General features: G+C 40.5%; 1 protein-coding gene across 2 annotated transcripts in view; it reads right to left on the reverse strand.

Moving 5' to 3' along the window:
• The window catches only part of hdac11 (histone deacetylase 11), a 28,272-nt gene that overhangs the window by 8,134 nt on the left and 5,927 nt on the right, over nucleotides 1-14,211 (reverse strand). For both annotated transcript variants that reach the window (XM_029432253.1, XM_029432254.1), the window contains exons 6-8: nucleotides 12,284-12,326; nucleotides 10,609-10,685; nucleotides 8,889-8,951 (exon numbers count right to left, since the gene is read on the reverse strand). In XM_029432253.1, the coding sequence (XP_029288113.1) occupies nucleotides 8,889-8,951; nucleotides 10,609-10,685; nucleotides 12,284-12,326 (183 nt within the window). The remainder of the gene's footprint in view (nucleotides 1-8,888; nucleotides 8,952-10,608; nucleotides 10,686-12,283; nucleotides 12,327-14,211) is intronic.

Raw genomic sequence — 14,211 nt, forward strand, 5'->3', positions numbered from 1 at the left:
AGCCCAGATAGCAGATCCACATTTTGGGAAGTCTGCTTATTGGCTTTCTTGCCGAGAGTTAGATGAGAAGATTGACACCACTCTCATGTCTGTTGTTTGTGTGTTAGGTGTGAAGCTGGAGCCAGCAGGTTTACCTTAGCTACGCATAAAAACTGAAAGCATGATGAAACAGCTCACCCAGTTCTGTCCAAAGTTAAAAAATACACCCACCAGCACCTCTAAAAGCTCACAAATTAAAACGTTGTTTATCCTGTACATACACACACGTTACTTGCTGTAAGAACAGCATATTGGAGCAGTTCTCGTGACCACCAACATATTTATCCCTTAGTGTCTTCAAAGGGTTGGTGGTATTTTAGGCGCACTGTGTTACGCCCAGACTTTCCAGTGATCATGATCATTGTGCATTTAGCGGCTAAAATCTATTATTTGTGTCTTCCTTCCACAAAATTGTGTAGTTACAAAGCAAATATGTCAAGATTCAAATCTGTGTGAAGAAAAATTAATCATGATACTCTTCTTCATCAGCAGAGGGTGCTATCTACTTTGGCTTTGCTTGTTCGACGTCGTACATCACTCGCTGTATCGAGATGCTAAGACATGGGGGCCGCAGGTGAAGATTTGGAAATTGAGCAGGCACCAGTCTCAAATCAGGTGTGGCAGCATTTTGGCTTTACTACCTTCCTTTACTACAGGTAGTAAATAGTGACTGTAAGCAACACAACACACTTCTCTGTTTCACATTTGAACTTTATTTTGGTGTTGACAGATATTAAGAATACAATATTTTCTACATATGTTTAAAAGGGTATCAAACAGATAAACTGCAGCTTTCACACATTTCACAGCATAAATATGGCAATAACGAATGATAAGTCAAATAAATCAAATAGAAAAGAACAGAAGGAAGATGCTCGGGAGGGGAAGTGATTGGATGGAAAAGTATTGTTGTGTTATTTTTGTTCTTCTTTAGATTCCTTTATTCAGCAGTGACCTTCAGTCATTATGACATGCAGCAAGTTACTGCGTCATCACGGTACTCTCCACCGCCACATCCAACTACTGTAAGTGTTTACATTACATACTCCGCTTCATGCTAACACGTTATCTTCTGTGTCTCTTCACAACAAATGCTTTCTTCTTCACTGGGCGTCTGTAAAATCAAACATAAAAGTTTGTGGTTTAGAGGGGAAAGACAGGTGATAAAGCAATATGAGTATGAGAAAGATAATGTGTATTTTGATCAGCAAAGCTTTTAACATGTTCTAGTAGAAAAACAAAATACAAGTATGAATCAGAAATTAGCATATGTATCGGTCAGAAAGAATGCTCTCTCTCACTGGATGTTACGACTCAGCACCCGAAAACTAGCCGTGCTGCAGTAGGTTGACTAGCTAATGTTAGCTTAGCAAGAGTAGCAATAGCTAAACAGACAAGGAGCTTGGCTTGCTGGTCTAGCTGCACCCTGTGGTAAAAAGATGGCCCCTTGTGGTTAGTCACTGTAATGACAGTAATAGAAATCGCTGACAGTATTATTGTCATCAGAATACTTTATTACAGTACACTGATACATCTCTCGTCCACATAAAGGTCTGCACAACTGTGAGTGTTGCGTTGAGTTTAGCTTGTACGGCATGGATGAACCAACAAACTCATATTGCACTAAAGGCTTATGCAGGCTTACTTGAGACAATTACTAAATCAACATGTAAGTGAATGTTTTGCTCTGTTTCACATCTAAAAGACCCCTGGGACTCTCTGCCACATGCTGTTCAATGAAACAATGCTGTTTCACTGCCATTTGTTAGTGTCAGCCAAAAGCTTTCACTTTAACACTCCAAGTTCAAACATCTGTATTGAATGTTTATTTTTCATGTTTTTTCATCAAAGAATAACAGAGAGGATTTAGTTTTTAGTAAATGTCCATTGGCAGGATGCTACTGGTGAGGAGCAAGTGATGATCAACAGCTATAGTTTCTTCTAAATTCTCCACAGATTCAACACTTAGGACAATTTAATATCAATATTTACTCTTAAACACAGAGACAGATACTTACAGATAATGAGTGGAAACAATGGTTCATGACTCGTGTTGAATTCAATTTCATGAACATTTTTTGGACTGTAGTTTGTTGATTTGTTGAAATTGATTCCAACCTATTGTGGAGTGTTTATATGTACATCCCTTCTTCATCAGATGCATCTTCTGAAGTGTGTGCCACACCGGATTGATCTGGCTTGTCCACTGCTCCGGTCTCCTTAGCCACAGCCAGTCGACACCTTCTCCACCTCGTGTCCCATGGTTTTATAGATGTTCTTCCTCTGCTGTCCTCTAACGCTGAGTATCTTCAGCACCCTCCACCGGGATTGTCATGGAATTTCCGGTTGGTATTTCCGCAGTTTCCTCTCATAGGCCTCCTCAACCCGTTGTTCCCAGGGGACCGTAAGCTCCAGCATAAAGATGTTCTTTGTTGCTCTGGACCATATTAGCAGGTTTAGCCTCAGGGTTGTGTTGACGAGAAGGTAAGAAGGAGCTTGAGGTCAGCTCTTCCTGGTCTTTTGCTGTTCCCAGCAAGCCTCTGTTGCATGACTGAGAGGCCTTCTCCCAGCTGCTGACAAAGTGTATGAGCTGCTGTCTTTGTTGGATCTTCTTGCATTTCCATGCATCTTTTTCCAGAAGTTACAGCAGCGATGTCAGAACTTTGTTGTGCCTGCAATGGTATCTCTGTCAGCGCCATCCTGCAAGAAGTCAAAATATGTTCCAGGTTAGCCGGCTTTCCACATTGCTTGCAGCCCTGGTCTTGTATTCAATCCAAAATTTTCCTCTGGGTGCCTTGTCACACACTCCCTGTATACACTGCTTATAATAGACAGATGTGAATATGCCTTCTAAGCAGGGCTCCTGCCTAGCTTGTTATAAATTGAACCTAAATTTGATCATTATTGTTTAGTTGTTGACTGGGTGAATAAGCAAAACAGCTGTCTAGGCGATAATCTCTAATTTATGTGAGGACAAGAGCACTTTGTGTCATGTTTCAGGGTTGTAATTAGGATTTTACTGCATATCCCCAATATTTCTCTCTGCCCAATTATCTGCTGAGAGGGGCACTTCAGGACCACCTGCATGCAGATTTGCTCTTTGTTCTTTATGAATAATTTACTCAGCATCTTTATTGATCCCCTGCTTGTGTCAATAGGTAAAGGAGCATCATGACCAATGAGTCATAGCTCAAAAAAAAAAGAAGCTCTATTCCTGGAATACAGCCATGGACCTGGGGAATGTTGTCACAGTTATTCAAGGATTCAAGGATCATGTATAGTCATTCTGCACACAGGGTTGTCATAGCCCAAAATCATAAATCACAAAGTTAAATAAAATTAACTTTACTTGACTAGAAGGGGCATGTCAACCAATATATAATCAGCCAAGTCAAGCTAAAGAAAACTACAGTATCAACTAAGATAGTTTGCACTATGTCACCTTGTTAGCTTGTGTAGTGCATCTAGAGCAGGGGTGTCAAACTCATTTTAGTTCAGGGACCACATAAAGGTCAATTTGATCTGAAGTGGGCCGGACCAGTAACATCATAGCATAATAACCTATAAATAACGACAACTCCAAATGTTTCCATTCGTTTTAGTTTTTACATTTTTACATTCTGAAAACTTTCACATTTAATGAACTATCTTTTTACAAAACATTATGAACAACCTGAAATTTCTTAAGAAAAGAAGGTGCAATTTCAACAATATTATGCCTCAGTTTATTATTTGCACATGTGCATTACAACTTACAGATCACAGTGTATCTACAAAGGCACACAACATTTTGTCACAGGTATTTGGAACATGATTTTACTTTATGATCAAAACAACTAATTTTTACACTTTGCAAAGTCATCCCGCGGACCGGATTTGACCCTCTGGCGGGCCGATTTTGGTCCGCGGGCCGCGTGTTTAACATCCCTGATCCCAGTGTCCTCTGCTGCAGCATAAATCCTCTTCCCTTGTATCATCATCCATATCTATCAATAGGAATAGATTTGAATTAGGTAAACATTTGTCTGTATTTACTTGTCACTCATAAAAAGCAAAATAGGATTTGTACGGTTTAGCTAAACAGCTTACCTGGCATGTTACCCTGTGGAGGCTCAGCACCACCGTCTCCTGTAGTGCCCAGCGTCCGGGAACCAAGCATGTCATGGCCATGTAGTGAAGTTTCTTCAGTATTTTCCACTCTAACCTGGCTTGCTCCAACATAGACATTGGGAAATAGGCTCTCTGTAACCGGCCTACTTGAATAGGTCAGTATTTAAACCATCTAAACCATCTAAACTACTAAGTACAGTATATTCAACTCAAAGACAAAACTCTGTTTCCTCATTGCTCCAGAAGTGAGATGCTTTCACTCCCGCTAGTGTCTGGTATCACTGCCTGCACAGGTAGTCTGCAGCACATGCATACATTCACAAATATCCTGGTTTCTTTCGGAATACTCCAGCTAACACATTTGGGTTTCTCATAAACGGTATAAAGGCTTAGACAGGTTTCTGAAATCGGGATAAATGGACCCAATTGCATTTAATCTGATTTGCATTAATAGGATACGATGCTGTAAGCGGTAGACGATGGATGGATGGATACGTTGCCCGACTGTTTTGATATGTGAGGCTTTAAGTGTTTTCCGTTTCGCTACATGACTTTATTCAACTCTGTGGTTCTTTGATTAAGTTCACAACTTGAGGAAAGGCAACTGAATCGATGTGAAACGTGATTCAGGTAACTAGAGAATTTAACGAGTGGACTGCTTGTAGTTCAATGCCATTAATCCCCAGATATCCTCCGACAAACAGCTCCTGTGCTACGTTAAACATTGGCCATCCATCATAATGCCAGCTACTTAGTTTCACTTGAGGGAATACACTAGCCAGCTAAACTTCATTTCATCCCTCCAATGGTACATATACACTTTCAATCAAAGTTGAAATGCTTTTCTTTCAATTCAGTTTGTGTAGAGGGTTGAAATTCATGTTAAAATGAGGTTCTGCTATATATTGGTATGTTTATTGCAAGATAATCCTAGCAGAGGGCAGTCTGGGCGTATATATATTAAATGACCCCTTTGTATTAATTCTTCATTGACTATTAAAAGACTCCGTCAATCAAAGCTCAGCTTCGGGAAAGGAATAGATACGGGACAAGTCGAGGAGGCTGAGAGAATTAGAAAGAGAGAAGGTAATGGAGAAGAGAGCGAGGAAGAGCAGCTACTGCCCACTGTGGCCAGGAGAGGATTTCTGAAATTGGGTTCAACACAAATACAAGCTGACCTGATCCGATTTAAGCAATGTAATTCTCACAGAACATTTAGTTCTATTTATAGAATTATAGTGGAACCTAGAAGCTCAATTTAACATCATCATAAAAGCATAATTGTAGTGTATTAATATAGTATTTAGGGCTGTAATACTATACAGATATCATTATTATCATAGCACGCATATTTACTTCTCTATGGTATTGAACTGACATAAGTGAGTTTGTGTGTGTGTGTGTGTGTGTGTGTGTGTGTGTGTGTGTGTGTGTGTGTGTGTGTGTGCGGTAAAGGGACAGACAGGATCAGCCTGGCTGCACTGCACACTACAGGATATGTTGATGATCAAAGGACATTCTTTTATTATATGTTATTTAATAGTTGATTTAACATACTATAGTGCTGCTAACATGTAAACTAACATGCTTGAATTATATAACATTTTATAGTTACATGCTATTTTTTTATTATTTATAAATCAGGTTTATAATTCTGTTTACTACAATTCTATTTTCCTTCCTTTAAAAAAGGTACAATTTGTAGTTCTGAGCCAGCTGCTCCAAAGAAGAGGGCAGCACCTCACTTCTACTACTGGCTCCATACAATCTACATTTATAGTCGTCAGTTATAAAGTGAAAAGTAAGAATCTTCACATGTAGCCTGCTGTTTACTTTATGCTTGTGTGTGCTGTGGCACTAAGCGGGGACTGTATGGTCCGTGTAACCGTGTTTGTTTATTGGACTAAATCCAAAGTGGCAGAATCGAGAAATGACCCGCACCTTTGTCTCGTCCTGCCCGCGGCCAGGAGAAGGTGGGTGCAGGGGGATGAGGCACAGATGGCACCCGGAAGATCCAGGACAAAATGTTTCAGACACATTTCTATAATTTTACGTAATTATTTTTAGTACACTTTGGTACGAGAGAAAAGTAAGTGGGCACGGAGAAAGGGACAGGAAGTGAATACTCTTTGGACCTCTTACCATAACCTGGTTCTGTTTTTTTTTTGTTGCCTAAATATTAACCAGACGATAGGGGTGGCATACTAGAAAACACATTTCAGTTGTGTTTGGAACATATGCATCATGTTGGCACTAGCAAATGACATATTTTGTCACTTAGGTATAATAAGATGCAGAGAAATGTGTTTTATAGTGCAGAGATTATTGAAGTGATTGCATTAGAATGGGTTAAAGTGAAGTCTGGTGTCAGACGATCATCTAACTCTGCCTCGTAGATAAACATGTCTGGAAAGAACTCCTCAAAGCATTCTCTTGGTTACTCCTGAGATGACAATGTCAGATACAGTACGTCTTGGCTCCGCTAGTTGATGGTGAAGCCTGTGGTTGAAATGTTGCTCTATAAATTAACCTTTGTGTAGCAACAGACACTGATCTCAAAGGAAGATGTGCTGCAGCACAACAGGCCCTCTGCTCCTGCAACCCTCATCCATTCTTTGAATCCCACTCGAGGTGCAACAACCTGCCACTCAACAAAAACATTCCCTCTGACAATTAACAATTTATAACGTATATATTGGAACAGTGCCTCCAGTTACTTCCTCTTTCTGGACCTTTCTCATTTCCCAGTTAGCACATCATCGATTCCGTTCTTTGCCTCGTCCTAACAGTGTTTCTGACAATCTGACAAAGGCCTATATTTACTTTTAATTTAATGCAAGTCACACAACGCACGCACACACATGGAAATGATGTGCTCTGAGGTTCCAAGAAATATGAAAGCACAACTTTCCCCGAATTTAATCGTATCCATAATAAAAGTTAATGGGAGAAACAACAGATGATGAACAAAAAAGTATTTCTATTAAATGGAGGAAGTTGCTTGTGGTTTGTTTATTTAAATCCAAAATTAAATGTGTTGCCTCGCACACAACCTGCCATCTCCATCACCCCACCTCGCCAGTCACCAGCTCCCTCAACAATAATCTTTTCTTGTTTCATCACACACAAGAAGTCTGTGTCCTGCATTCGGGTTCCTCTTGTTGATCGTAATGTAGAGGTCAGTAGAAGAACCTTTTGAAAATGTTTAGTTTACCTCTCATCTTTCATCCATGCCATGAACAAAACTCAATATTTGCAAAGATTAATGAATAAAAACTCAAATTAATAGACAGCTGTAACTAAAACAGCAGTTACAACGCTCAGCATAGCTCTTAGTAAATCCTGAGCTTGGGACAACAGTAGGTGACTGATTCGCATTATCCCAAATAAAAAGCACAGGTCTTGCATATGCTCGCGCTTTAACATTGCTGTGTAAATCTAAATCACGCATATTACTAATGTTACACATGTTGGTGGGCTATTTGTTGTCCAAAATGTCGATACACCAACAGTGGTTAGAGTTAGCTCCTGAAGATTTAAGGTAGGATTAGCTTGAGTTCTGTGGATAACATAAGCTAACTGTTTAAATAACTGTGTTCAGCTTTATTAAAGGTTCGGGTACAGGTCTGAGTTTACCTGAAGATCTTTTCTCACCTGAAGATGGTATTTCTCGTACAAAAGAAGATACAATAAAGACTTTGTGGACCATTTGTGTTCAAGTTTACGGTTGGACAAAGTCCCAAATTACTGGCCTGAGCCAGAGGTCTTGTCGGGAAGGGCTGGCCAGAATGCAACTTCCATCCAAAACTCATGAAGGCAATTAAGAGAGAGGAAAGGGACAAATGTCAGCCCAGGATTTGAAAAAGGAGGGAGAGGGAATACATTATATGTTTATTCATTTTTATAGCCTAATATCCTGATTTTTCATTGATTCATTCTCATGTATTTTCCAAAATGACATGTACAGGAGCTTTGTTCTTCTGTTCTTAATGACACAACAGTCATAACATCATGTTGATGCATCCCAAAATAAATGACACCACTTATAAATGTGCTTTAGTTTCCACCAACTTTCTGAAGATGCTAATAATTTCACTGTAACTGTGAGCGGCTATGAGCGCTGATCTTTATACCGTTTTTGCAATTAAGCTCATTTGCATAGAAAAGGGGCAATTTGTGCACCATACATTTGCATATTACCTCAGTGAAACATGTGCAACTAGCACAGGAGCACCAACATACTTTAGAGGGGGGCTTTTGTGGGTGCTCTTATTGTCTTATTTGCACAGGTTTAGTGGCCGCAAAAGCCGGGCAATCCTTTTGGGAATTTGCCCCTGAATCATATCAAACATGAATATATGAATATAGCAAAGTGGCACTGCAGCTGCTTTATGATTTTTGAAAAACTTTCAAACAGTTTTCTACAAAAGCACAGAATGCACAATGTACAATACTTCAAACACACCTCAGTGTTAACAAGCTCTAACATACAAGTAGCTGACATCACTGCAGATATCACAGTGATAGTCCAATAGTGTCCACAGCTGTTATGCACTCAGCTGTTTGCCAGTGCAGATCCTTTTAGAAACATTTCACTGAATATGACAATAAGGGCCAATTTGGCCCGCAGGGAGGCTCATTGATTGGTGTGGTGGTAAAAGGGGGTTATCATGTCATCAATGTCAGCTCCTCATCAGCGATGCACACTGACACAGAAAGAGGTAATGGTATCGGCTCACCTGATGAGCATCCAGATCGATGATGGTCGCCCTGGAGATGCCTTCCACTCTCTCAAACAGAAACTGAGAGATAAATGGGAAAATGTTTGCTTTCTCTCTGAAGATGACACATTCACAGTTCAGATTATTTTTAATGGATTGGAGTAAGACCCATAACTTTCATATGTAATTACATTTGAGCTAAAATACAGAAATGTCTTCAATAACCTGGCTAGGCTCACACTCATCTTTTGTTTAGAAGCAGCTGGCATTCTTATTCAAACTTTTATGCATGTCAAAACTTTATTCCTTTCTTTTTAGGTAATCAGTCTTCATAAACTCAAACGTGCAAAGCCTGATGGTGTTCCTTCATCTGAACATTAATACAAAAAGCTGTAAACAGCAGGATGAGTGAGAGCCAGCCCCCCGGAGCAGTGCTGGGCTGTGAGAGTGACCGGTCAGAATTAGTCCCAAAATATTATTTTTTCCCCAATATACCATCATAACAAATGATATGGCTGTAAAAGAATAAATAACTTTAAAAAATGACCAAGAAGAGAGCAAAGCAGTTGTAGCAGTTGTAAATCACATGGTGTGTGCATTAGAACAATCTGAATGTATGAATTTCTAAATAAATAAATCTCACAAATTCAAGTTTGTGAATGTGCAGCTGTAGAATATTTTGTATGTGAAAAAGTTTTGTGCACAGATATAAAGTTCTGAAGCTAATATGAGGCCTGAAGGTCCTGTCACACATATCCGTATGACAGAAACGTATAAAATCAGAGTCCAAACTCTTCATCGGATCAGAAAAGTGAACATATACAGATACGCATGTCAAACCTATTGATATCGTATCACTTCCTAATACAAAATGTATCAGACGAATACCCAACAAATGCATAAGATATACAAAATATCGGCAACACGCTGGTGTACATTGATATAAGGTAAGGTATAAGTAGTATTCGTTAAGAGCTCACTGTGCTACGCTGGGGTGCGTTGTTGAACACTGATGTTTTGAGCATGTTCAAAATTACCGGATGTACCCGACGTGTGCTTCATAAGATATGCAGACGTTACGTGACGTTAGACATACGTGAATACGTACGTGAATATTTACCTACGTAAATACAGTACGTGACTACTTAACCTACGTAAATACAGTACGTGAATACTTACCTACATAAATATAGTACGTGAATACTTACCTACGTAAATATAGTACGTGAATACTTACCTACGTAAATATAGTACGTGAATACTTACCTACGTAAATATAGTACGTGAATACTTACCTACGTAAATATAGTACGTGAATACTTACCTACGTAAATATAGTATGTAAATACCTACGTGAATACCTACGTGACTACGTTAGAGGAACATTAGATAAAGGCTACGTCGGCTGACGGTGAACCCTACAGCCAATTTATTGATAACGAGTGGATAACCTATTCCTACCCTATGTTAACATTGTGCCTGAGGGACGAGTAACTTATTAAACGTGTTTCTACAGTACAGCTAGCGTTCAACAGGTGACAGCGTGTGATAGGGCCATATGTCTGCCGTGTTCGGCGTATTGTCTGCGTCCTTCAAACGATCACAACTTACCCTTAATGTATATATACCTATTGCCGATATTTCGTCTGCGCCGGCATACGTTTCTGTCAGGCTTCTCCGTATGTGTAAACACAGACAGTTTCCAAAGAGTTAACATTGTACAAAACATCAGTCTTACCCTGATGGCCAGAGTGATGTCAGCATAGGCACAAAACCCCCCTCCCCTGTCGCTGGAGCAGTGGTGGAAGCCTCCTCCTGGGAAACAGAAAACCCACTGACTCAACGCCAGGTCCAATACACGAGCCGAGCATGTCACCGCACATCTGAGAAATGTATTAATCGTAATGACCATAATTGGTCCCGGGCGTTTATTGAGTTTATTGCAGTTTATGAAACGGCTGCTGTCCCCCTGTGGAACAACAATGGGTGTATTGACACCGAAATGGAACTTTTTAATAGCTACTAAAAGGCTTGAAGAGCAGCAATGTACTGCACTGCACAGGGAAGGAAAAGAGACTAGTGAGACTTTTAAAAACATGTGGGATGATAAGCATTTAATCAGGTTAGGACTTATAATCCCCTCTACCCTCCTATGCTCATGTTCATTAAACTATAGTGTATGGAATAGAATATTAATAAAGGACAGTAAAGCAACGGGTGAAATATGATTAAAATTCATTACCTGGCCTTTTCTAAAGCCTCTACATCCTAATGTCGAGGCACACACTATGCAGATGCCAGACACATTTGAATATCCTTTATATCTTTATTAAAATCCTGTTTATTGATGCAGAACAATCTCCCTCCCCGATTCATCAACAGAAGGTGTGAAGTAGCTGAGTCAGCAGGAGGCACAAAGTAAAAGTCTGATGCAGCGTGTTTTGTTCTCTACTTGGCACAACCCGGGGCGGGAGGAATGCACCAAGACCTCCTCCTTAATCTGCCCGGCCACTGACGGCAGTCCACAGCAAAGATGTTATCAACATACATTTAAAGATTTCATTTTCTAGTTGGATTTTCCAAATAGCTTCTGTGGAGAAGGTTAAATATTCTATGTACCCGGGAACAGTGACACTATCTGTCCTGGTAGATCACAGTGATAACAGCTCCTCTATAAAAGGCTGATTCTTCAAGATCCGGATATATGTTCTGATTAAGAAGAACTAATAGTATCAAGTCTGCAGTGCAGGTTGAGGAGAGATGCAGGCCGTGTCAGCACCACAGCACAGATCAGAGCCTCACATCTTGGCGTTCTTGCTTAGAGCGGGTCATGCACATATCTGACGACTGTCAAAACTGTTCTCACACTGAAGTGTAAAACGCAGCCTTGCATTAGACTTTAAAATCCAAGTTGAACAGTTTTGTCATTAATGCAACTGCCTCTCATTGAATACAACTCTGTCTCCACATAATCACATTCACCTACAACTTTCTTTATAGTTCGCAAAAATATTTTCGAAGAAATGTGACGCTGGCTGGACGACACTTTTTATTCACATAAGAGGAAAACAGTTACATTGAATGTATCATTAAACTGTTCACTGCCAACACAAGTGTTCTTACTGACTCTGTCCCTCAAGGCCTTCCTGACATCTCAAGTTCAATATCAACTTTTGGATTGGAAAAAACGCTGCCACTGAACGCATCCAGGCAGAAATGACCTTTCCTTGCTAAACGTATTTGGCAAAACAAGGTGTAGTATACAAACATATTGTGTAGAAGACAAGGCTGGAGACTGACAGCACCAGGTAGTTCACTCTCACTTATTGGAGGTACATGTAAACCATGAGTTCAGAGGGATCGCTGTCTGTCTGTCTATGGGTTGTGTGTATCTGTACAAGAAACTCACTTACCCACATTTACAGCCCATCCTCTGTCAACAGCCAGCTTTCCTGCCTGTGGAAGACAAAACCATTCAGCATAGAAAAACGACCCTTTCTGAGTGGCAGCAGGTCAAGATTTCTCTCTCAAAAGGAAAAGAGCTTAGCGTGTAGAACGCCTGACGGGAGGAGATTAATGCCAATATGGACGGATGGATAATTATTAACACATCTTAGCATGTATGCACACACTCTGGCCATGGCTCTAACACTCGTCTGTCTTGGGAAAACAAGTGTGTGCAGTGAGAGCACCAGGCATGTTAACTACAGCCCTGTAATTACTTCTGCACGTCTCCATCAACCATTAGTGCCAGAATGCATCTCTTTGGGTGAAAAGACCTTTGACATGATGCTAGGTCTGATATCATTTGCAACATACCAAGTATAAGCACTACAACCTTACAATGTGCCTCATTTGTGGAACACTGATCAGCTCGTGCTCGATCAAGTCTGCAGTCTTACTTCCCGTGTATTTCTTATTTTTTCCTTTTTGCATAACAAGATTTATAGAGATGTTTCCCATCATGCTCCACTGAAAACAAAGTAAACTGCACAAAGAGGACAAGATCAATCAAGAGTTTTTGAGTAAACTCTCAAACTAAACCTCAACTAAAGTTCAAACAAGATCTGTTTAGACAGTACGTGGATTACAGAAAAAAATCACTTTCAGTTGTTTATACACTCAAGCTACCGTGTTGTGCCTCTTATAGAAATAAAGAAACATGTATTTGCTACTGTTTGGCACAACTACGGGGATAAAAATTCTCCACAGCTGCAATTTCACTTAATCCCAAACAAAAGGATTTTGGAAATGTCTGCCTCTATAGATACTTTGTGGTTTCTAATCTATCGCAACACATCCAGCTGGACCAAGTCGTTTATGTACCCTCTCCACTGGCGTACTTCAGGGAACACCTGACAGCATGGACGGGCATTGTGGGTCCGGGTCCCTGAGCGTGGACGTGCCTCCGTTCTCAAAGTTGGACGAGCTAAATGTAACAGGCATTAGGTGTTTCTTCATCTGAGGAGAGGAAATGGGCAGCGCAGGATGTATCAATTCTGCCCAGACTGATGTGGAGAAGAGCTCCACTGGGAGCATCAGAGTCTCTCCCTCCCTCCCCCCCTCCCTCTCTCTGGACGTGCAAACGCAGGCAGGAGGGAGTTACTATGCTTAGCTAATGTGAAGCTCGACAAAAAATGTAATGTGTGCGAATGTAAGATACTCTTCGTAACACAGTCTGTGAAAACGAATGCAGGACTCTAAACTGGAAAGTAAACGACTGTTTTTGAGTTACACATTTCCATTGTTCAATGATTAAGACATTTACTTTGCATGTACATAAGTGCATAAAACAAGCCTTAACATAAAAGGTGTCAGCTGCTGGAGAGGACCACCAGGAGCAGCCCAGTGTTTATGTCATGTTTACTTGTGTCGCTCTGCTGGTCCGAAATTGAGTCCACATCTTGGCGGCGCCCCAGAAAATAGCTGTGTTCCATTCGGCTGCATTTCTACTGAACTGCTTAATATATTAACCATCAATGACTTCACCTTTGTTGTTTCCAGATCAGTGAACAACTGCAGCCAAGGAAATGGAATACAGCCCATGACTTTGCATGACGCGCGTAAAGGGTGTTCTGATAAGTGTAAAGTCAGCCTGAACGATGCATCACATGCCGCTTATTATATTATGTTTACATTAGGCCCACTCACGGACATCTGTCTGCCATGCCTCAGGGATATGTCCGTGGCTGAACTTTCCCGTCCTCTTCTCTGACACAATGACATCTTCAAGAATGTTGACATTACCTCTCCAAGTGCATGTCATCTTAGCACTGCAAGATCAATCTGGGAAATACTTTACAAGATCCACAAGATCTCTCTATTACCATTTGTGAAAACC

The sequence above is a fragment of the Cottoperca gobio genome, chromosome 5 (assembly GCF_900634415.1).
Source record: "Cottoperca gobio chromosome 5, fCotGob3.1, whole genome shotgun sequence".
In the NCBI taxonomy this organism is placed as follows: Eukaryota; Metazoa; Chordata; class Actinopteri; order Perciformes; family Bovichtidae; genus Cottoperca; species Cottoperca gobio.